Below are 24,485 nucleotides of genomic sequence, written 5' to 3'. Positions count from 1 at the left end.
TAAAAGACCTAGCGAACGAACCGCGAACCCTAAACCGACCATGATGAACCGGAAACCGCCAAACGATAAACCATAGACATAGAACCATTCATGATATGACCTACTGACTAACTCGTACACATTGAACCGTGCGCATTGAACCGGAAACTGCCAAACGATAAACCAGAGCACAGAACCATTCATCGTAAGACCTAACGACCAAACCGCGAACCCTAAACCGTACACGTTAAACCAGAAACCGCCAAACAATAAACCATCGGCACGAAGACCATTCAGTCTGAGATCTAGTCGCTACACCGGACACATTGAACCGTGCGCATTTAACCGGAAACCGGCAAACAATAAACAATATACACGAAGCCGTTCACTGAAAGACCTAGCGATCAAACCGCGAACCCTAAACTGTCCACGATGAACCGGAAACCGCCAAATGATAAACCATAGACACAGAACCATTCATGATAAGACCTACTGACTAACTCGTACACATTGAACCGTATACGTTGAACCGAAAACCGCCAAACAATAAACCAGAGGCACAGAACCATTCACCGTAAGACCTAACGACCAAACCGCAAACTCTAAATCGTACACGTTGAACCAGAAACCGCCAAACAATAAACCATCGGCACGAAGACCATTAAGTCTGAGATCTAGTCACTACATCAGACACATTGAACCGTGCGCATTTAACCGGAAACTGGCAAACAATAGACAATATACACGAAGCCGTTCACTAGAAGACCAAGCGATCAAACCGCGAACCCTAAACCGTCCACGATGAACCGAAAACCGCCAAACGATAAACCATAGACACAAAACCATTCATGATAAGACCTACTGACTAACTCGTACACATTGAACCGTACACGTTGAATCGAAAACCGCCAAACGATAAACCAGAGGCACATAACCATTCACCGTAAGACCTAACGACCTAACCGCAAACTCTAAACCGTACACGTTGAACCAAAAACCGCCAAACAATAAACCATCGGCACGAAGACCATTAAGTCTGAGATCTAGTCACTACACCGGACACATTGAACCGTGCGCATTTAACCAGAAACCGACAAACAATAGACAATATACACGAAGCCGTTCACTAGAAGACCAAGCGATCAAACCGTGAACCCTAAGCCGTCCACGATGAACCGGAAATCGCCAAACGATAAACCATAGACACAGAACCATTCATGATAAGACCTATTGACTAACTCGTGAACCCTAAACCGTACACATCGAATGGGACACCGCCAAACAACAAACCATCGGCACGAAGACCATTCAGTCTGAGATCTAGTCACTAGACCGGACATATTGAACCGTGCGCATTGAACCGGAAACCGGCAAACAACAAACAATATACACGATAATCATTTATTTCAATTACTACCAACATAAATATTTAACTTTTTGTTAATGATTCTTATTTCTCTCTAAATTTTATGTTTTATTAGTTTTAATTAAAAATATTGTTTCCCACTTTTAATATATTATTTTTATTTTGGTCTATAAATATTAATTTTATTAGAGAATTAATTAGTAACATCTATTCAGTCATCTAACTTAAACGATAATGTAGTATACAAAAATTATTACTGCCTATGCTAGATAACCTGTTATGATTCATAGAATATGGCGCTGTTTACGCAATTAAATTTCAATTTCGCCTTACTAGATAAAGTTATCACATGTTCTTTTTCAAGAAGAAACTATAAACCGCACCTAGTGGTATCAATAAAATCATATACATGTATACAATGTAATTAAGGCCATTAAATAATATTCCAATTAGGTAGGTGATGGTTAGTCTAGGACTACGAGCAATAAGATGGTGCAATAAAGTGGAGACCATGCTGCATGACTACAAGAAGGAGGAAATGAGTAGGTGGTCTAAGCATAAAAAACTACAACTACAAACTATATGCTTACAAATTCTAACCCATACAACATGGATACTAGAAGGAAGCCCTCAACCATGGCAATTAAATGTTTGGAAATGTTTCATGGAATCGATCGAACTGCATTCAGGATCCTGACGCAAGTCCTTCACCGCGAAGTTAAACAGTCCCTGATGGTCATGGCATTTCTACTGTCACTGGAGACAATGAGACTGAATGGTATTGTGCAAACAGCCATAAAAAAGGAAGGCTGGTTTATGAACAGTCTTGCTGATGAATGTGTCATCTGTTTGCAATGCCTACTATCTCAGGAGTTCTCTGGGGTTGTGGAGAACTCCAGAAAACTCGAAACCCTCGGACACGTGCTGAAAACTGAGCTCACGTTATACCAGGTTCATAGAATGAGATCCGTCCTCCTAACTCTAATTCCCGATACCCTATCTACCATTTGCGCTAGAATTCTAGGCGACATAACGATGGATGCGGTGTGGTTGGAGTACCAGAGGACTCCTAAAGAACTACTGGGTTTCAACACACAGGACCAGTGCATATCGGTTGCACTAGAGGCATTGAGTAGACATAACAATGGCCGAGGATTGCATATGCAACAAGGAGGAAGGCAAATTGAGCAAGATAAGGGAAAGCAGAAGTACGTCTGCAAGGAGCTGGATGACGCGGAACGTCCAAAGACACTGACCGTATGCTTCGGTCGAGAGTCCATGCCCACTGCAGATGGCATTGCTGAGTTTTTCTGCAACATGTTTGGTCATGTGGTTCAAAGGGTGACAGTCATGCCTCGGAGGGACAAAGACTCGGGTGATTTTGCTTTCGTTCTTTTCAACGACGCATCAATCCCGCGCATTATCATGGGGGACAAAAACGTCGTTCATCATACCATACAAGGCATGAAATGTTGGATCAGATGGTGGACAGGAACACATTATCGCTGTGTGAATTAGTCATACAATATACGATAAAGGTTAGTGTCTTTTTTCCAAAATAATCTAGTTACAACAGAATCTTGACTTGTTAAGGGAGCTGAAATATACGTTATAGGCTCATTTTTAATATCCAAGTTAGATTATCTTTCCATGTTACTTGATTCTGTTGATAGAATCTTGATCAATCTGGTTCCTTATTCGGCTGTGGTCATGAAGTTTAAATTAGAAATAACAAACCCTATGACCATTAATTAAGTTAATGTCGTTTGGAGTCCTTCACCATCAACCTCCCAAACATAAGATATTATTATGTACTTGAACTTGTTGGGACTAACGTAGGAGACATAACAGGAATGTTATTTTGGAAATATATTACTTGAATTTCACCTTTTTTAGTTGGACATTTTAAATTCGGACTGGTGTATGTGGCAGACAATTTGTGTATAAGTTTTAATTTTTTTCGTGGGCACTAAAACTGTTGTTATGAAAAAAAATCTTTCTAAAACGTCAAGGATTATACACTATAACCAAAAATTCTAAATTACATTTAAGTGGGCCAGTGACAATGTACTTGTTTTGGAAATCTAGTACGTTTCTTTTTTTTTTTTAACTTTTTTAATACCCAAAACCGGGAGAGTGCTCAGACTAACAAATAACAAAGTTAAGAAATCAAATAAACACAGCATTCTTGAGGGAATACAATATAGTGACAATGATTTTGTTATGGCCACAAACAAATCTTAAACAAGAAGAATAGCTAAACCTCTAAAATTATTTTTATGGTAAAACTGATTATTTAACAGTTAACACAAAATTTTTTTTCATGTGTAATGCTTAACGTAATCCATTGTTTTCCCACATAATATTGTTATCATATATGATATGTGCAAACAGTATCATTTGCATTCAGTAGAATTAAAGGATACAGATTGAATGGGACGTGGTACGTGGGCTGGGTTATTGCTTTGTGGTTTTTGGTCTTGGTCTTCAGAGGTGGACTTGTTTAAGGTAGTTGGGCCAATGAGTGGTGTGGGCTTATTCACTTTGCAGTGGGGGTCATGTGGTTTCATTTTGTAGGTCCAGAGCATAGATAAGAAGAGGTGGATCTGGAAGAGAAGAACGAGAACCACAAATTGCCGATCCTAATGAGATAAGACTTTATCCACATCCAAGATCACTCTATCCAACACCAAGCGAGGGTTCTACAAATGGGCAGATTGTCTTCAACCCCATCAACGCTCATTTGGTTGAGGTTTTCCCTAATTCCACAAATCGTCACAATTAGTGGTAGTATCGTGGATGCCCTGTATCGTCTCACATGATGACTTGTTTCTCGCTAAATCAAAGTGGCTCTATCGTCGATACGATGGTAAGTTCTTCTCGGTTTATGGAATAATTTGTGAAGTCATTATATTAGGTTGTGTATTTGGACATGATTTTGTTGGAACATGGTTGTTAATGTATATAATTGATTTGATGAATGACTTATTGAGTGTTTTATACCTGATGTGTCTGTCTGGGATTTCAGATTGTCTTCGGGGAGCAGTGTTCATTCCAATTGTTGCTGGGTGGACTTTTCTGATCCAAGATCCACGTTGGTCGATGAAATTGACAGCCATGTGGTTGCCATCGCCGTTCGGATGCTGGAAACTGAACTCACAGGTGAAGCCACTCAATAACCGAACCCAAAGCAGCCAACAAATCTGACTATGAAGGTAAGACAATGGCGTGATGGTTGTAATGTGAATAAAATTTTCAGAGTTACTTGGTTAGGCTCTTTTAACACAATATTGTCGGAGGTACCAGCGGGTGACGGGAAAAAGGTTTGACTGAGAAAAATTATTGATGCTCGTGTCTGTTTGAATGAAAGTTGGTATGGAGTTGTTGGTTTCTTAGCGCTAAGGCATGGGTATTTTGTTGTTTTTTTGTGCACTGGTAAATCCATGATGAATTCCTTGTGATCCTACTGAGTGAATAGATGATTGAATTTTCGAGGTTGATCCGTTTCCATCACGAGCACCGGGATGTAGGAAATGATTTTCCGTATGACTTCCTGCTGGTCGTTATGAAAACATTTCAAACTTGACTAGTCATTCCTTGCATCAGTCAAAGTGGATCACAATTAATTTGTATACGGATTCAGCATGTACTTGAAAACCACAAAATATCCATGCTTTAGTCTTAAGAACTCAGGAAGTGCATACCAACCTTCATTTAACCAAACACTATCATCTACCTTCCTCCGTCTGACTTTTATTCCGTCACCCGTTGGTAGCTCCGACAAAATTGGAGTTGATACTCCTTCCCACTTAGCCGAACAAGGAACGTCTTCTGAAGTCGGCTTGACACACTAAATTAAAGTTCGACAACATGTCATCGGCTACAGACCTCGATAATACTGCCTTGGGTTTTGTATTGAGTAATTCATAATTTTCATACGTAGCGGAAATCCGTCTATGTTTCACGAACGGTTGTACTTACGACCGCGGTACCTTTTCCACAAACTTCTGCACGGAAGAAAAAAGCAAAATATTAACTAACGATATCTCATCTCAATGCACGACGAGGATGCGCAAAGGGAACAGATGACGTTGCTTCTCCCCCAAGAGTTCAGGAAGATGGTGGAAACGAGAAGTACCACTCCCAAACTAACTTAGGCACTTGTGCTGCTGTACCGATTCATTTTTCCCACGGAAGATATCCGTCTAGAGGTAAAAAAAATGCTTCTTTTTTCTAATTTAGAGTGCAAGTGTCTCGGATGGTGTTTGGGTGCATGTAGTAGAGCTATTAAAAGAATCTGACTAATGTATGGTTGGTCCATGTGATGTATTTCTTTGAATATATATACTTATATTTAACATAGGCTGTTGTTGTGTATGTATGTAGAACACTGGGAAAGGAAATTGATGAAGAACCTAGAACCCAAAGGCTAAAGGGTAACTAGGAGTTTCGTGGATTCTTTTTTTTTAAGGTTTACTGAATTAATTGATTTTTTTGATTCATCTAATGTGTATAGTTGTCGTGATGAGTTTACTTAATATCAGGTCATAATAGTCAACAATGTTACGGATGCTGTATGACTACATTCTGGAAATATTCAAGCTCTCAATCCCAGGAAGCAAAACCCTGCCTGTCAAAGTAAAGTCATGCCGTAGTCAAGTAGCTGATAACATAGAAAGATTCGTTATTGTACAACTTAAAGGAAATGTCCGCAGTGTTTCAAACATTTATTGTTTTTAGTGTTAAATTCTGTCAGTATGTAAGACTCTAACAACCTCAAAATGTTATTGAACCTAATAATCGAAACTATGATATGAGCGAATAAAAATGTGTTTGTGTTTACGAATTCTCTGCTTCATATATCTATATATATTTCAAACTGCTTTCATACACAGTGTGCCATTTTCCCTTAAATAAAATTTTCAATGAATACAGGAAATCCATAATAACAAAGTAGATTCACAACCTCAACGTTACAAAAGAGATTCGTAACCATCTAAGAACAATTCAACCTTGGAGACTACAACCCATTCAATCAAATAATTTGGTTGGTAAATCAAATGCATTAAGAAAGTAAAAAAATTCAATTAACAAAGCTCTGTTTTTTCAACTGTATTGCATAACCACAATGGTAGGAACTCCTTACTCCAAATGCAACCACAATAAACTGCAACTAAGATACAGCAATGTAAGCAAAACACATGCATATTATTCAACATTATTGTCATCATAATGGACTAAGTAGGGAAAAAAATCAATTTACACAACTCTAATTGATCAACTGAATTGCATAATCACAATGGTAGCAAATCGTTACCCAAAAGTCAACCGTAATTTACTACAACGAGAATACAGCACTGTAAGCAAATCACACACATATTATTGAACATCATTATCACCAAAATGGACATATTCATACTTAACGTAAATAACTACAACTTAAAACTCCTCAATACCAAGCAGTGACTAATACATTGCGGTCAGTAAATCAGGATAGATCATGCTTTTAGAACCAATTATACTTGCATTGCACTAAATTCAGAAGACTAATTCCTTGAAATGGTCAAAGTGTCCTATGCATCGACGCGAACAATGCCATGTACGATCCTTGTTTGTTGCCACAAGGCAGTGACGATGGTAACAGATCTCAGACATCGATCTGCACATGTCGTGTGTCACATTTATCATCAACGACATCATTAACGCATTCATATTTCGTGAATGAATGTCTCTTGTCCTGCTGTGACTCCTTCACCTGCTGATAACATCATAATCCCCAATCAGAAACTATAATCATGCATAAAACCATAATGGTCATTCATCGCAAAGTGGTTAAGAGGAGTTTTACGCATCACACCTGTGTTAACGAGTAGAGATTTTTATTGAAAACACCATTCGTCGACGCGATGTCAATGGATTCGCTGCTTTCATGGAGGCTCCGCTGTTTTATAAATTTTTTTTTTAGAGAAGAAGAACGAGATCTTCATTAATTTACCCAGTTCATGACACGGAAATTAGATGTTTATATTCAAAAAAATTACCTCAACAAAAGTGTTGTCTTTACCCTTCCGGTTCCTCATACCCGTCGCCGTAAACTTCCTTGTTCCACCCTTTTTAAAAGGCTGCCCAAACCGAGGAGCATTCACATAGTTTAATGGTTTTTAAAGGGACAAACATGGAACAAGATTTTCACAGCAGGAGCCTATTTAGAATAAACAAATCGTACCTTGGTATTAGGTCCTAAGTAGTGTTCGGACTTAATTGAGAACGACCTCGAAGAATTAGCAAACCTCTCTGGACTAAAACCTAAGTCCTTGGCTGATGCATTGCGGTATCGATCGCGATGGTTACCTTCAACACTATGCTGCATCAGATCTGGACAGCGCTTGTAGTAATGACCGTACTTGTGGCAATTAGAGCATGCTCTCTTCTTCCTCCAAGAAGACTTCTTGGAAGGGGCTCCTTTGCTTTTGACAACAAATGGATCGTTGATGTCTTCCACGTTAACATTAGGAGTTGACTTGCCTTGTTTGCGTGACTGCAGGCGGATAACTAAATTGACAAGTTCAGACTGGACTTCATCAAAGTCTGCAAGATCCTTGCAAGCAATATCACACAGCTTGTTGCAATTCGATGCCAATGCTCCAACTCGAAACTTTAAGACCCTTTCGATGTCATCATTCACATGCATTTCTGTGCTAATAAATTCGTTCTTTGCATTCTTTGTCCACCTTTTGTATATCAACGAATCTGGAAACTCATGTATGTTTTCGAACTTCATGGCACAAAAGATATGACTACAGGGAATACCACGTGATTCAAACAGCTTGCACGAGCACGAGAACAGCTTCTTACCTCTATCGACTTCCACCCGTCGATCTTTGGCCGGGTCTCCGAGAGCAGTCACACTGAACTCTACCTTGTCCAAGGTTGTGCTTAGTACCGTTATATTCAAAGCCCCTGCCCTCTGAATCTCATTACGAATTTCCTTGAAAATGTTTCGCGTGAAATAACATGATGCAAATCTTTCATATACCTCCAACGAGGTAATCATCACTGGCTCTGAGCACTGAGACTTATAGTCAGCTATTAACTCGTTGTTTCTATACTCCTTTAAGGCCCTATCCAGGTTATGCATGAAGTCAATGAGGGTGTTCTTGCAATTAACATAAAATCTGATGAGAGAATTTATACCTTCACACTGTGATGTCGTCCTTATGTAACCGAAAAACTTATCCCGGAGGAAACAATGGGACCACATCTCACGAGTTTCGTACGTCTTTTCCATCCAGGTACTGCCAACAAGGTTGTGCTTATCCAAAATGGCTGCCCATCTCCGATCAAAGTCTCTCTGGTCGTTGTTGTCGTATATAAGACCCTTAAAATCGTGCAGGAAATTAGGATTCTTTATATTTTCACATGCATTTCTCTGCAGATGCCATCCGCATAATCGATGGGTCGCTTAAGGCAGAACATTCTTGATTGCATCTCGCATGGCAAGGTCTCCGTCAGTTATTATTGCTTTTGGACTTTTCCCACCCATCACTTCAACAAAGGTTTCCAACAACCACTTATACGTCTTTGTGGTTTCGTCGGATAGTAGGCCAGAGCCGAAGATAACAGTCTGCCCGTGATGATTGCATCCTGAGAAAATGACCAAAGGCTTGTTGTATTTATTCTTCTTGTAGGTTGAATCAAAGGCAACAATATCTCCAAAGCAGTGATAGTCGATAATTGACTGCCCATCTGCCCAAAAAATATGCTCCAGCCTTTCGTCACTAGTGAACGTATACTTTCCAAAGAACAGCGGATCGTTGTTTGACTTGCCAATCAAATAGTTTATTGCCGCATTGGCATCCCCGTTTTTAACTTTTGCCCGACGATAGCGATCGATGTGGTTGTACAAATCTTTCCGTGTGAAGCCAGCATGACGATATCCACCCTTCTGGAATGCAATATACCCTATAATATGGCAGGTCCTGACACCAAAATTATGAAGATTTTCCACTTGGACTCTATCAGTCACAGTGAGACGACGATTGGCCGGAACCAGATGCGCAAATTGGGGTGGCGTCAGATCGTGGTTGTGAGATTCGACAAAACATGATACCTTCCATCTACCGCAGCCGTAGTCAAGCTTTACCCTAAGCGGAGCTGGACACTTGGTTCGCGTTAGTGACCTTGCCTCCCTTGATCTATCATCTAGATGGAGATACCTCATATTCCTCCAGCCCTCTTTGTTGCAAACAAGTTGCCTGCTAATGATTCTACCTTGATTATCCCTAACCACGTCGTCCTTCCTTATTACAAATCCATGCCAACAAGAATAAGCGTTATAAAACTGGCATGCCTCATCCTCTGTCCTAAACTCCAGGTTCCAAATATCCTCCACCATTAAATCTGCTATTCTTTTTACACCACAAACTTCTTCACTCTTGCTAGTAGAATCCAGCGAATCCACATCGTCGTCTTCAGCATCGTCTTCTGCATTCGGTTGATAATCGAAATCATCACCCAAATCATTATCAGAATCATTATTCACATCATCCTCGTTTATGGACATAATTTAACCCCTGCCATAATTTTACCCAAAGATGTCAATAAACAGAGCCACTAGCAGCAACGAAGGGAAGCTAAACTAAGCTGCATGTAAAATTAAATGAACCAAATCTAATTAAACTAACCCAATTGTTTACGACCCCAGTATTAGGTTTTAATTTCAATTCCCCAAACTTAGCCACAGCATAGAACTGGACAATGTTACTTTATATCCAAATTCCAGAATAGCAACCCAACACCGTAAACAGAGAATCATTGAAAAGACATAGACTATCTTCAAAATTAAACTAATCTGGATTAACAAAAAAACTTAATCGGACATACCTTGATGACAACCAAAGGTTGAGCTTGAACGGATAAAAAATGCACTGTCGGAGTCGGAGGGAGGTGACCTTACCTAATCCAACGCACCTAATTCGAAGTCAGCAAAAAAATGGGGATGGTAACCCAGCTTCCACCAGCCACAGTTTCGTCAAAAGCAGAAGTTCAGTAACAAATTTTGAATACTGGAGCCACATCAGTTTAGCATTCACCATCTCCTCAGTTGACGTCGATGCCTAGCCGACGGAACCAGAGTACCAGTTCCGGCTCCTGTTACTCGAAGGAGATCAATCTTGCTAAATGGACGCTGGGTGGATTACTCTCTGGTGTAACACTGAACGAAAGCGAAAAAACCAAACAGGGTTGGATAGTGGGTACTAGGATAACAAATTTCACTGCTAGACGAAGATGTGTTTTTCAAGTTCTGAGAGATGCATGTTGAATTTCAGGAAGAGATGGAGGGTACTTTTTAAAATGAAAAATAAGTTAGATAGTAGAAATTATAATTGCAAATGTTCTCTAATACACTATACAGTATCTATATACTCTAATTAATGTAGTATCTATTATGGTATATGTTCATTAAAAGCTTTTGCTATAACCAATGAATGCATTAATGCAAGGTTGAAAATTTTACTTGATCAATGGCTGAAATGATGACACATGTGCAAGGGTAATTTACCTACAAAATTGTCATGGGTTTGGAAGAAATCACCAACTATTGTATATATCCAATTTATAAATTGTAAAACTCATATTAGTGGATAAAAGAATATATTTCTTTTCTTTCTCTCATCTATATTTAATTTATCAGTTTATATTAATTTATATTATATAAAAATTGATACCCATACTTTTTTACATATAAGAGAATATCATATTAGCATAATATAATACTATAACCTTAGTCTTTTAATTGAATAACCAATGCCTCATTAGCTTTTAAGAATTAGAGAGGATACACCACTAGCAATATTTCTATAGTGATATACCTTGTATAAAAAATTAATTCTGAATTTGCTCAAATTATATATGCAGGTAAAAAAATCTATGAAGCTATTCTAGTTATATATCGTTTAACTTGCACCTACAAAAACTCACAAATCATGATATAGACTCCAATAACATTATTCTTTGATAGAAGATGTCCTTTTGACTCAGCCTTTAAATTTAAAGGAATGTTATCTTCACTATTTTTGTATAACTTTTCTTAAGCCACTACTAGAAAATTAGTTATTACAGACGGATATTTCTAACGGATTTTATCCCATGAAAATACAGACAGAATTTTAGAGAAATTTTTTATTGAAAAATAAAAAAATAAATTAGTATAAATTACAGACAGAAAAGAGAATCCTTCGATAATTCCGTCAAAAAAATTAATTTTTTTTCGTGAAAAATGATTACAAACAGAAAATTCATCTATAATTAAATAGACAAAAACGTTATATTTTATTAAATTATTACAGAAAGAAAATTCATGTATAATTTAAAATTTTATATCGAAAATATTAGAATAAAAATTTGAGAATCACGGTTATACCTCTTCATTTCACATCCCACTTTCGCTATTCCACACTCATCCCCTCTGAATGCTTCATCGGCGGCGCTATCAGCCTTGCATCGCCGTCTCACAAACCTCCATTGCATTCAACTTCCATCGGCCTTACTCGCATCGCTCCCTTCCGTCGCACCCCTTCCCGGTTCTTCTTCGTCCCACCCCTTCCGTCGGCCTTGCTCGCATCGCTCCCTTTCAAACCCTAATGTGCGTTTCTCTCTTCGATCTCGCCACTAGTGCTTGCTCTTTTCCGTGTGTTGCTGTGTTTCTCTCTTCGATCTTGCCTCAGCTGTGCAGGTAACCCTAATCTCCTTTCTCTTTCATGGCTGTTTTCTTTCTTTCAATACCATCGCTGTTTTCTCTTCCTCAGCTGTGCGTTTCTTTCTTTCTTTCTTTCTTTTTATAAATTTATTTATTTATATATTTTAATAGGTGAATTTGACACAGCACATGCTACAGCTAGGTAATTTTGTTATCGGTTCTTTTTTTTTGGCTAATGAAAAATATTTCATGGATTTGAATTTTAGTGTGTAAGTTTGATTTAATTTTCAGGGCATATGATCGAGCTGCGATCAAGTTCCGTGGCATTGATGCAGATATCAATTTCAACGTCAGCGATTATGATGAAGATATAAAGCAGGTTCTAATACTTAATAGTTTGATTTGATAATAGTTTTGAGCAAGTTTGAGGGTTTTTCTTTGTAAAGAAAAGTTGAAAAGCTTTGATGGAAGTTGTAGTCACAGCATTGCGGAAAGAATTTTTCAAGGATGAAACATTGCCGGGTTGATACTTCTCATGCACTGAGATCCTCTCCATGGTTTAGATTTCCTTATCCACTACAATGGGGTACACCTGTCTTCCATTGGAAAATGGCTCTTGTGATGTGTGTGGTTTCTGTAATCTCATCTATGGATTCGGTTAGTTTCTTGTCTCTTTTTAGCTCTGGTTCCTGGTCTGTATTTTGTTATCTTGATTTAGATTAACAATGATTACAATGCCTTTAACCTTTTATTGGGGTTGTCTATATGAATTGAATGATACTGTTCTATCTTAACTTTGAACATGTCAATAATTGAACTTGCTTGTGTTAAGTTAGAAAAACTAACCATCCACTAGGTTCTATTACTGCAGTGTACTAGCAAGTGATGAAAGTTGCAATTCCTATTCACTTATGTGTCATTTCATTTTAGCTGCAAGCTTTCAGTCAGTCTCTATTTATTAATTCCTTATTTCGTTCTCATTTATTTAAACTATACTGAAGAGTAATATAGTGCTTTCATGGTATGAAGTGTTAGAATTCTTTTGATTGCAAATATTCACAATGTGATCAGTCAAATAATAAGGTGGTACTGATGTATCAGATTAACAATACAGTATATCAAAATTTTACTGTTCTTTTACTTTTTTTCCCCCTTTTCCCTGTATAAAGGTGTTGATATTCATTTGCTTTAAACTTTGTAGGTTGGATCATACAATGCCTCTTCTTTACTGGTGGCGTCCAGACCTCCAACTCCTGGAGTTCTAAGTCAAGGAATTGGTTTGGAAGGTCTTACAAGTGTCTTGGCTGGTCTCTGGGGAACTGGAACTGGGTCGACAACTATAACTGAAAATGTCCACACAATTGCTGTGACTAAAATGGGAAGCCGCAGGGCAGTTCAACTGGGAGCTTTCTTTTTAATAGTGTTGTCTCTTGTGGGTAAGTCTTTTATCATTTTGTTCTTGGATCTAACCTACACTAAATGTACATTAAGCCATCTCAGAGGCTATTGGTTCTGCATATAAATAGCCTTTTCAGAATAATGTTCTTTGAGAAGCTAATTTTCGAGACTGTAACTATATATATTTTACTCAGGAAAGCAGTTTGTTTTAGTTTGAAATATTCAATGTATCATGTTTGAAATGATGTGCATATAAATATATAATATTTTTTTTGTTCTGTCACTTGTAGAACTTCTTTTCATGCAATCTGTGTTTACCTATGCTTATGCTATACAACAATTAAAGTTGGAGGTTTCATTGCTTCAATTCCTGATGTCATTATTTCTGGTCTACTCTGCTTTATGTGGGCAATGCTTACTGCATTGGGCTTGTCAAACCTACGGTATAGTGAGGCTGGAAGCTCTCGGAATATCATCATTGTTGGGTTATCATTGTCATTGTTTTTCTCTCTTTCCATATCTACCTACTTTCAACAATATGGTCTCTCTCCAAACTCCAACATGTCAGTGCTGAATTATTTCCAAGCTTATGTTGTGGCTTCTCATGGACCTATACAGGGCAAGAATGGAGGGGTATGTCTTTCTCATGTTTTACCGAACCTTATGCTTGCATTCTTGGTGTCAAATTTTGTGAAAAAGATATTCAGAAGTGTCATTGTCTATTTCATCTGTTGGGGTTACTGCAGTAGATAAAATTGTTTCACTGCCTAAATATCTGAATGATTTGGTGAATGGAAGTAAACTAAAATAATTTTCAATAGGGAATAGTTATTTGCAGTTTTCTATTATTTGGTTTTGACTGTATATTCTGCATCATTGACAATCTCCTGCCTTCTCTTATTTAATTAGTAATTGCGGCATAATTATCTTTTCTTTTTTCCTTTTTTTTTAATTTTTATTTTACTGGTACTGCATTACATATTGTTAATGTGTGTGTATATGTTTATATTTTGATATGTGGGTTCATGTGACTTGTGAATTCAAGATTCGGTGAAAGCTACTATATATATATATATATATATATATATATATATATATATATATATAGCTTTAGTTTTGCAATGGGCCTGTTCGTTTTGCACTTGAATGCTTTCTCTAAACTACTATGCTCCAGTTATTCAGGGTCAAGTTCCTAAAATAACACGATATTGCAAGAAAATTGCAAACTAGGTATCTTTGGAACAAACTATTGGTTGTAACATATATATATATATGCAATGAGTGACCTTTGTCGTCATATTTAGTGGGCTTTTTTCCTCCAACTTAATCATTCATCTTCTGTCCATTATAACAGGTCTGGAGAATGGGGAGATCATTTGACATTGCAGGCAGCTGCTGATAAGGTTTGTTGCTGTGTTCCAATACTTTCCTGTGTAATGCTATCAAGTATCAACTGATTATTAATTTATCTTTTTTGCTTTCTTCTTTGAGAATGCCCCTTGCTTGGACCCTGCATTATGCGGGATGCTTGTGTACCAGACTTTAATACCTCTTTTTATTTTATAATTTTGGTATTGAAATAATTTTTGCTAATTGCGATGATTGAGCTTTATGCATGAATTAATTTTTATAGTTTGTGATGGCACAGTTGCATCTATGATTAACTGTTGCTGGCAGTAGCTAACTAAATGATACATTTGCATGGAATTAAAAAACTTCAAACTGTTATTATGCCTGAGATTCCTTCTTTGGGGTCAATGGCTAGTCCCTTAAATTATTAATTTGTATATATCCCCTTTTTGTGGAAGGCTTATCTAGTTAACTTGTGATCTTGGTTGAATCTTTTCAGGTTTGCTATGCAGAGATATAAGAATTGGATCTCATTCAGTCTGACAAATAACTTGTATGCATGTTTGTTTTTATGCATTCTGTGCATGACCATGATTGAAGAGCATGCAAGCATGCAAGCATCTCTCTTAAATGTGAGTGTTCCTGTAGAACAAATTAAATGTGCTTCAAGAGCATGCAAGCATCTCTCTCTCTCTTGCAGTTCTGTTTTAAAGTTGTGTTTTTGTTATCCTCCTTCACTTTTTCTTAATCCTATAAAACATTGCTAGGCTTTTGAAATCTGTCCATGTCCTGTTTTTTGACACCAGGGAACTGCATATGCTCAGTCCAATGCAAACAAATCAAAGAAGAACTAGATGAACAAATACTTTCAAGTTTCAGCCACACAAGAGTCTACCATGGAGTGAAGAATCATGTAACTCAGATTAGATTGGAGAGTTTAAACTTTAAAGAGAGCATGAGGAAATAGTTTTAAAATTTAGGCCGAAAGTCTTGCCCTTCTCTGTTGTAGTTTAAAAGAAATTTTGGGGTATCTTTTTATTGAGACAGTGAGATATTGAATAATGGTGTTGAAAAATAACATCCAATTCTATGTGATTTTTGGCTTTTTTTTTTCAATTTACAGTGTATTTGATGGAGTAAATTTAGAAAACAAATCAAAAGTATTTATTTTGCAATAGAAAAATTAAAAAAAAAAATTTTTATTCTACCTTACTGACGGATTTTCTGTCTGTAATCAGAGTGTGAGATGATTTTTCAAAGTTCAAATTACAGACGGAAAATCTGTTGGAAAATTCGTCTATAATTACAGACAGAAAATTCGTCTGTAATTACTGACAGAAAATCCGTCGAAAAGTTCGTCGCCTTTGGGAAATGGATGGAGAATTTACAGAGGAAAAATCCGTCAGTAATTGGTAAAAATTCGTCGGTAATTTTCCGATGGAAAAAAATCCGTCGGTAAATAATTTTCGACGGGGCTTTTACAGAGGGACAAAATCCGTCGATAATTTCATCTGTAACCAAATATCCGTCTGTAATAAAGACTAAATTTGTCTGTATTAATCAATTTTCTAGTTGTGAGCACATTTGAGTCATAACAATAAATTATCTGATTGAAAAAACCGAAGAAAATATAAATGATTCGTCTTTTATACCATAAAAAGTGTACACAAGAAAGAATGCAAACGATATTTCTCTTAAATTTAAAGTACTATTTAAAAAATCCTTAAATTCACACTTCAAATGAGAAATCTATAACAATGATGGTAGAGGTGGTCATGGATTGGCTTCTAATTGCAGATCCATAGTATTTAATTTACCCACATCCGATCTGCAATTTGCGAATATTATCTGATCCGCAGGATCATTGGATTGGATCTAATCCGCAGTTAAATAGGATCGAAGCGCAAATTTTACATCTCTATTTGGAGATCCGAAATTAAATTAAAAATTATAAATAAAAATATATAATCTCTTTTTAATACTCATTCGCTCAAAATCCTAATTCCCATTCCCTCCTCTCATCTCTTCATCGACTCTTCCATCTTATCGTTCAACCTTGCCACCACACCAGAGGTTGTCGACTCGCTTCACCTCCTTACTTCTCCTCTGTGGCACCAGACCCCGCAGTCCTCTCTTCCTCATCCCATTTGCTCCTCTTCCCTAATCCTCTGCCGCTCACCTTATCACCAATGTTCCTTGCTCTGATCTTATCCTCATCACCTCTATTCAATGCCTTTGTTCAAGTGTTTGTTAAGGTTCGTCGTCGCCGTTCTGCTTCAAGCTTCTACTTCTTCTTTTGGCTTTTGCTTCGGCGTCTTCTTCTGGCTTCTGCTTCTGTTTCTATTAAATTCTGTGTTCTGGGTTCTGCTCCTATTTCTTTTAAGTTCTAGGTTTAGGATTCTAGTTTAATTTTTTATTTTAAATATGGATTCTATCAACTATTAAATTTAGATATACTACTATTAGAAAATTTTGGTTCTACTGTTGTTATTTTGAATTTGGAACTACTATTAACTATGAAATTTCTAGTATTCAATCGTCTCTGTTATTGTTTGAATTATGGTTCGGGTTCTTCAAGAGAATTTTTTTTGAAGTTTTTTCTCTTTTTCTTAATTTGTAATTCCTAGGAATATTTTTTATTTTTATTCTTTAACTGGTTATATCCGATACCCAATCCGATTTGATCTATAAATTTGTGTGCATATCGTATCGGATCGCATCCGATCCGAAGCTAAAAAATACGGATATTGGATTCAATTTGAGCTCATAATTTTAGTGCGGATTGGATCGAAATTTTAACTATATCCGATCCAATCCGTGTGCATCCCTAAATAATGGCATCCACCCAAGCTATATATACACATATATCAAATAACAAAATCATTTGCATAACAATATTTCACAGGCACATTATTGTTACAAATTTCATGTGCAAGAAATCAAATCTATCAATTTGAATGAACTAAACTTATTCCAACCTTAAGATTTCAAGAAATTTAAGTTACTCTTACTCTTTCTAACACAATTACAATATCCTAAGTCCCAACTAAAATTTTATAAATCTAAATGAAATCAAATAGAGAAAAATGCATTAAAGATTCTTTAAAAATACATCTGTTGTCTTTGTCTCAATGTTCCTTAAAATGTGTATAAAGAAAAAAAATATGTTTTTGGCTAGTTTCTACATAATTTTCTTTTTGAAGGTAGTTTCACTACAAGAAATTCGCTCTTTATAGTCGAATATACTATTGGATTATATATATAAATTCGATGGTAATTAATATTACATTCGGATCCTGTCAAACTAAGAAATTATCAAATGAAACACCTTATTACTAGAATGTCACACTTTTGGCTGCGCCACTCTGATAGCAACGATATTACGACGACTTCCATATACTTAACAATAAAATAGGAGTCTTGAACTCGAAACCGTGTCGCTGTTTTCTTTGAAAAACTGGAAATACTTTTTCTTTTGAAAAACATACATAGAAACAAATCATAGCACTTCATATATAATAATAATAATAATAATAATAATAATAATAATAATAATAATAATAATAATAATAATAATAATAAGAGTTCTTTATACCAGTAACTTACAAACATTACATGTCATTGCAATCATGACTTGATGCGTGAGCATCTTTTCTTTATTTTCTATTTATTTTACATACAAAATTATTGGGTTTTAATTTAATTCTAGTGTTTTAAACCTTTTTGGATGCTACTTTGAGTTGCTTTGGTGTTTAATTATTTCAGATAAAGTTTGGATTGGTTTGGCAGAGTTCATGTGTAAGAAAAAGGAAGAGTTTGGAAATAGCCAAGCTGGCGCTAAATGCAGACCTAGGCGTTTAGCGCTAGCAACTCAGAAACGCGTGGAAGCCCTTTGCCCATTGGGGTGCTAAACGCCAAGCCTGGTGCTTAATGCCAGGAAGACAGAATCAAAAGAGGAGCTTCTGCCCACCAGGGAGCTAAACGCCGAATCTGGCATTTAGCGCCATTGAGTCGGATCACACTTTCACTAATAGAGCATCTTTAGTTGGATTTAGCTTTTAATTATTGTATTATCTTTTATTTTAGTTATTTTTATTTACAAACAAAATCTTTTAGGTTTAGAATTTACTATTTTATTTTAGTTTTAAATCAAATTAGGTTAGATATAAAAGCGAAAAGATTTAGCCCTTCAGGGGATCTTCTCTCTTTGGCACTTTCACATTTTCACATTTTCTGAACCCTAGTTTTTTCTATGAGTTATGAGCCACTAAACCTCCTTGGTTACGGTTAGGAGCTTTGTTTATTTCTATAGATTAAGACTATTATTATTCTAGTTTAATTAATGTATTGTTTCAGTTTTAAGGATTACTTTTATTCTTCATTTTATGAATCTGGGTATATCAGAAGAACAACACTTGTTCTATATGAATTCTTGTGATTCTTCGAAAAGTTATCTCACTTGAATACTAGCTTAAAAGTAAATTCCTCCTAAGCTGCTAATTACTTGGACTTAACAGGATACGTGAAATATAATCCTCTTATATTTGGGTAATTAGGGTTTTTGTGACCAATAAACTAGAATTGAACCTAACCCTCTAATCTATATTAAGTGACCAAGGAATTGGCGGTTGATTAGGTTAGAGGATACTAAATGACTAAGAAATTAGGGTTTAGTCAATTACAGTTTGCCATGAAATAAATCTTGCATAATTGAAATAATTAGTAAGAAAACTTAATCCAGAAGAATAAATAACTCCGAAACCTTAACTGCTTTCTAACATATATTTCACACCAATTCCACTATTTGCTATCTTACTCTCAGAGTTTCTGTTAATGCGATTTACAACTCTCAATACACCACTTTTTGCTTGCCTGACTAAGTGATTCATTCGACTATTGTTGCTCAGTTCATCAATCCTTGTAGGATCGACCTTCACTCATCTGAGGTATTACTTGGTACAACCCATTGCACTTGCCGGTTAGTTTGTGCTCTTGAAAATCCGCACCAAGTTTTTGGCGCTGTTGCCAGGGATTAACTGTGATTGACAACAAACCGTTGTCTGATTACTTAGATTATGCGTTCTTAGTTTTTACTTTTTATTTAATTTTATCCTTTAAATTTTTGAAATTTTGAGTTTTGTTTTAGTTAAAATTTTTTCTTAATTTCTGAAATTAAGTTTGGTGTCTCCCTTAGTAATTTTTATTTTATTTTTCCTGATTAATCTCCCTTTCATTTGTTTTCGAATTTAGTGACTTATCTTCTTTTTTTATTTTCAAAATTTTTAGTGTTATTTGTTTAGTTTATTTTAGTTTATTTTCTTTTATACAGGATACCTCACTGGGAATTCTCTACACTCTAACGTAGAGATTCCCACCTTCTCTTTATTTTATGTTTATGAGCAGGAACAGGAATAAAGAACCTCTTTTAGATTTTGATCCTGAGATTGAAAGGACCTTGAGGCGGCGTTTACAACAAGCTAGAGCTTATAAAGCCGGTGAAAACCTCAGGGATAATTTTGAGAAAGAAGTTGAAGAGTCCACTATGGAGCTCAACAACAACAACAATACAGTTAATGCCAATGTTGTTAATCCTCTTCCTAATATGCCTGCACAACTTAGGAGAACACTCGGCTCTTATATTGCTGCTATCCCAAATTTCTATGGGAATAGCATTGTTGTACCCTCTATTGCTGCAAACAACTTTGAGATGAAGTCTCAGTTGATCTCTCTGGTGTATGTAGCATGATGAGCGGATAATTTATACACTTTTTGGCATTATTTTTACATAGTTTTTAGTATGATTTAATTAGTTCTTAGTATATTTTTATTAGTTTTTAATTAAAAATCATATTTCTGGACTTTACTATGAGTTTGTGTGTTTTTCTGTGATTTCAGGTATTTTCTGGCTGAAATTGAGGGACCTAAGCAAAAATCTGATTCAGAGGCCGACAAAGGACTGCAGATGCTGTTGGATTCTGACCTCCCTGCACTCGAAATAGATTTTCTAGAGCTACAGGAGTCCAATTGGCACGCTCTCAATTGGGTTGAAAAGTAGACATCCAGAGCTTTCTAGCAATATATAATAGTTCATATTTTGCGTGAAGATAAACGATGTAAACTGGCGTTCAACGCCAGTTCCATGTTGCAGTCTGGCGTTCAGCGCCAAAAACAGGTTACAAGTTGGAGTTCAACGCCAGAAACAGGTTACAACCTGGCGTTCAACTCCAGAAACAGCCCAGGCACGTGAGAAGCTTAAGTCTCAGCCCCAGCACACACTAAGTGGGCCCCAAAAGTGGATTTTTGCACTACCCATCTTAGTTTACTCATTTTCTGTAAACCTAGGTTACTAGTTTAGTATTTAAACAACTTTTAGAGACTTATTTTGTACCTCATGACATTTTTAGATCTGAACTTTATATCTTTGACGGCATGAGTCTCTAAACTCCATTGTTGGGGGTGAGGAGCTCTGCTGTGTCTCGATGAATTAATGCAATTATTTCTGTTTTCTATTCAAACACGCTTGTTTCTATCTAAGATGTTCATTCACACTTCAATATGATGGATGTGATGATCCGTGACACTCATCACCATTCTCAATCTATGAACGCGTGCCTGACAACCACCTCCGTTCTACATTAGATTGAATGAATATCTCTTAGATTCCTTAATCAGAATCTTCGTAGTATAAGCTAGAATTCATTGGCAGCATCCTTGAGAATCTGGAAAGTCTAAACCTTGTCTGTGGTATTCCGAGTAGGATTCAGAGATTGGATGACTGTGACGAGCTTCAAACTCGCGAGTGCTGGGCGTAGTGACAGACGCAAAAGGATAGTAAATCCTATTCCGGTATGATCGAGAACCTACAGATGATTAGCCGTGCAGTGACAGCGCACCTGGACCATTTTCACTGAGAGAACGGATGGTAGCCATTGACAACGGTGATCCACCAACACACAGGTTGCCATAGGAGGAACGTGCGTGTGTGAACAAGAAGACAAAGGAAAGCAGAGATTCAGAAGACAAAGCATCTCCAAAACTCCAACATATTCTCCATTACTGCATAACAAGTAACCTTTAATTCATGCTCTCTTGTTCATTTGCAAGTCAACTGATAACCACAAATTAATATCCTGACTAAGAGTTGCAAGATAACCATAGCTTGTTTCAAACCAACAATCTCCGTGGGATCGACCCTTACTCACGTAAGGTATTACTTGGACGACCCAGTGCACTTGCTGGTTAGTGGTACGGGTTGTGAAAAGTGTGATTCACAATTCGTGCACCAAGTTTTTGGCGCCGTTGCCGGGGATTGTTCGAGTTTGAACAACTGACGGTTCATCTTGTTGCTTAGATTAGGAAGATTTTGTCTTTTGGGTCAGAGTCTTTTACTTTCTTTTCAAAAATCTTTCGAAAATTTTTATTTTTCTTTTTTTTATCTGTAATTTGTCTTTGAGTCTTTTATTATTGTTCTTGTTAAAATTTTAGAATCCTTATTTTCTTTTTCAAAATTTTTTTTCGAAATTTTAATTTTTTTTTACTAATAATTGAGTCTTTCTATTTGAGTTTAGTTTTATATTTTAAGTTTGGTGTCAATTGCATATTTTATATTTTTCTTTAAATTTTTGAATTTGTGTTCTTTATTTTTCCTGGATCTTCAAGTTGTTCTTGTTTATTTTTCTTATTTGATCTTTAGTTTTTCCTGTTTCTTTTCTTGTTTTTCTTGTGCTTTTTTCAAAACATTAGTTTTCAAAAAAAAAAAAATTTTTTTTCTTAGTTATTAAAAATACTTCTTCAAAACAAGTGTTACATTTACAGCTCAATTGGCTAGAGCGTTGGTTTATGTTCTTGGTAATTGGGTATCTTCTTTTAAAATCTTTTTTTTTTCAAAAATAATTTTTCTTTGATTAAATCTTGTGCCAAACTTTAAGTTTGGTGTTTTCTTGTTAATCTTTCTATAATTTTCGAAAATTTTATTGAGGTTTCCTAAAAATTTTAAGTTTGGTGTTCTTTCTTCATGTTCTTGTGTTCTTGTGAGTCTTCAAAGTGTTCTTGAGTCTTCCTTGTGTTTTGATCTTAAAATTTTTAAGTTTGGTGTTCCTTGGTGTTTTTCCTCCAAAATTTTCGAAAACAAGGAGCATTAGATCTAAAAATTTTAAGTTGTGTGTCTTTTGTGTGTTTTTCTCTTTCATCATAAAATTCAAAAATAAAAAATATCTTTTCTAACTATTTTTTAAGCAAATATTTTGAAATTTTTCATAAAAATTCAGATTTCAATTTCAAAATTTTATCTTATCTTAGTTTTAAAATTTCAAAATTCAAATCTTTTTCAAAAAAAAAAAAAAGAGAGAGAAAAAAAAAAGAAAAAGCAAGCAGAAAAAGCCAATATCCCTCAAAACCAAAAGGCAAGGGTAATAAAAAGGATCCAAGGCTTTGAGCATCAGTGGATAGGAGGGCCTAAAGGAATAGAATCCTGGCCTAAGTGGCTAAATCAAGCTGTCCCTAACCATGTGCTTGTGGCGTGAAGGTGTCAAGTGAAAACTTGAGACTGAGCGGTTAAAGTCGAGGTCCAAAGCAAAAAAAAGAGTGTGCTTAAGAACCCTGGACACCTCTAATTGGGGACTTTAGCAAAGCTGAGTCACAATCTGAAAAGGTTCACCCAATTATGTGTCTGTGGCATGTATGTATCCGGTGGTAATACTGGAAAACAGAGTGCTTAGGGCCACGGCCAAGACTCATAAAGTAGTCGTGTTCAAGAATCAACATACTGAACTAGGAGAATCAATAACACTATCTAAATTCTAAGTTCCTATAGATGCCAATCATTCTGAACTTCAATGGATAAAGTGAGATGCCAAAACTATTCAAGAGGCAAAATTAGCTGAAATTTTGATGCCAAATTAGCTGGAGAAAAAAGATTGCTCCAACTAAATGAGCTAGAGGAATTCAGACTCAATGCTTTCGAAAATGCCAAGCTTTACAAAGAGAAAGCAAAAAGGTGGCATGACAGAAAAGCTGTCATCTAGAGTATTTAAACCAGGGCAGAAGGTTCTGCTATTTAACTCTAGGCTCTGGCTATTCCCCGGAAAACTGAAATCCCGGTGGAGGGGACCATATGTGATTACAAGTGTGTCACCATATGGCTATGTGGAGCTTCAAGACATTGATTCTAATAAGAAGTTCATTGTTAATGGACAGAGAATCAAGCATTATCTTGAAAGCAATGTTGAGCAAGAATGCTCAAAGCTGAGGCTAGATTAAAAGCTCAGCAAGGTCCAGCTAAAGACAATAAAGAAGCGCTTGTTGGGAGGCAATCCAATTTTTATTTATCTAATTTTATTTTTATTTTATTGTTCTTTTATGTTTTATTAGGTTCATGATCATGTGGAGTCACAAAATAAATACAAAAATTAAAAACAGAATCAAAAGCAGCAGAAGGAAAATCACACCCTGGAGGAAGGACTTACTGGCGTTTAAACACCAGTAAGGAGCATCTGGATGGTGTTCAACGCCAGAACAGAGCATGGATCTGGTGCTGAACGCCAGAAACAAGCATGGAGCTCAAACCATTACCACCATTCCTGAAATATGCATTTCTGGGAGAAGGTGACACTTTTCCAGTGATCATAAGCTCTGCTTTAAATCCACAGGAAGAGGAAGCACTAATTCAGGTGCTAAGGACACACAAGACAACTC

The 24,485-nt window shown here is 36.4% G+C and overlaps 3 protein-coding genes across 4 annotated transcripts; 2 read left to right on the top strand and 1 right to left on the bottom strand.

Annotated features, from left to right (window-relative positions):
• The first annotated feature begins 1,954 nt into the window (after positions 1-1,954).
• LOC112748810 (uncharacterized) lies at positions 1,955-2,863 on the top strand. The gene has a single exon (XM_025797051.1). It carries the CDS (start codon positions 1,955-1,957, stop codon positions 2,861-2,863), a length of 909 nt encoding a protein of 302 aa, XP_025652836.1.
• Positions 2,864-6,992: 4,129 nt separating this feature from the next.
• Positions 6,993-9,908, bottom strand: LOC112748809 (protein FAR1-RELATED SEQUENCE 5-like). Its single transcript, XM_025797050.1, has 5 exons — positions 8,820-9,908; positions 7,572-8,723; positions 7,387-7,467; positions 7,203-7,286; positions 6,993-7,100 (listed from the first exon to the last, which is right to left on the bottom strand). The coding sequence occupies exons 1-5, from the start codon at positions 9,906-9,908 to the stop codon at positions 6,993-6,995; spliced, it is 2,514 nt and encodes an 837-aa protein (XP_025652835.1).
• Positions 9,909-11,763: 1,855 nt separating this feature from the next.
• Positions 11,764-15,908, top strand: LOC112750557 (nucleobase-ascorbate transporter 11). Of its 2 annotated transcripts, none has more exons than XM_072216714.1 (8): positions 11,764-12,080; positions 12,336-12,423; positions 12,522-12,701; positions 13,246-13,480; positions 13,733-14,075; positions 14,797-14,845; positions 15,292-15,424; positions 15,599-15,908. In XM_072216714.1, exons 1-5 carry the CDS (start codon positions 11,818-11,820, stop codon positions 14,014-14,016), a joined length of 1,050 nt encoding a protein of 349 aa, XP_072072815.1. In that variant the 5' UTR covers positions 11,764-11,817; the 3' UTR covers positions 14,017-14,075; positions 14,797-14,845; positions 15,292-15,424; positions 15,599-15,908. The 2 variants fall into 2 exon arrangements, with proteins under 2 accessions (XP_072072815.1, XP_072072817.1); XM_072216716.1 differs by having other exon boundaries at positions 11,766-12,080; positions 13,892-14,075.
• Positions 15,909-24,485: the final 8,577 nt, after the last annotated feature.

This window comes from Arachis hypogaea, chromosome 15 (assembly GCF_003086295.3).
Source record: "Arachis hypogaea cultivar Tifrunner chromosome 15, arahy.Tifrunner.gnm2.J5K5, whole genome shotgun sequence".
Lineage (NCBI taxonomy): Eukaryota > Viridiplantae > Streptophyta > Magnoliopsida > Fabales > Fabaceae > Arachis > Arachis hypogaea.
The sequence above is the reverse complement of the archived record's forward strand: the minus strand, read 5'-3'. Positions and strand labels throughout refer to the sequence as shown.

Bases quoted from the DNA above. Each gene is read 5' to 3' on its own strand.
- LOC112748810 (XM_025797051.1), top strand. From the start codon at position 1,955: ATGGATACTAGAAGGAAGCCCTCAACCATGGCAATTAAATGTTTGGAA.
- LOC112748809 (XM_025797050.1), bottom strand. From the start codon at position 9,908: ATGTCCATAAACGAGGATGATGTGAATAATGATTCTGATAATGATTTG. The intron at 7,468-7,571 runs GTACGATTTGTT...CGGTTTGGGCAG, and splicing joins ACTTAGGACCTAATACCAAG to CCTTTTAAAAAGGGTGGAAC. The intron at 7,101-7,202 runs GTGTGATGCGTA...TGTTATCAGCAG, and splicing joins ATCTCTACTCGTTAACACAG to GTGAAGGAGTCACAGCAGGA.
- LOC112750557 (XM_072216714.1), top strand. From the start codon at position 11,818: ATGCTTCATCGGCGGCGCTATCAGCCTTGCATCGCCGTCTCACAAACC. The intron at 12,081-12,335 runs GTAACCCTAATC...TTTAATTTTCAG, and splicing joins ATCTTGCCTCAGCTGTGCAG to GGCATATGATCGAGCTGCGA. The intron at 13,481-13,732 runs GTAAGTCTTTTA...TGTCACTTGTAG, and splicing joins AATAGTGTTGTCTCTTGTGG to AACTTCTTTTCATGCAATCT.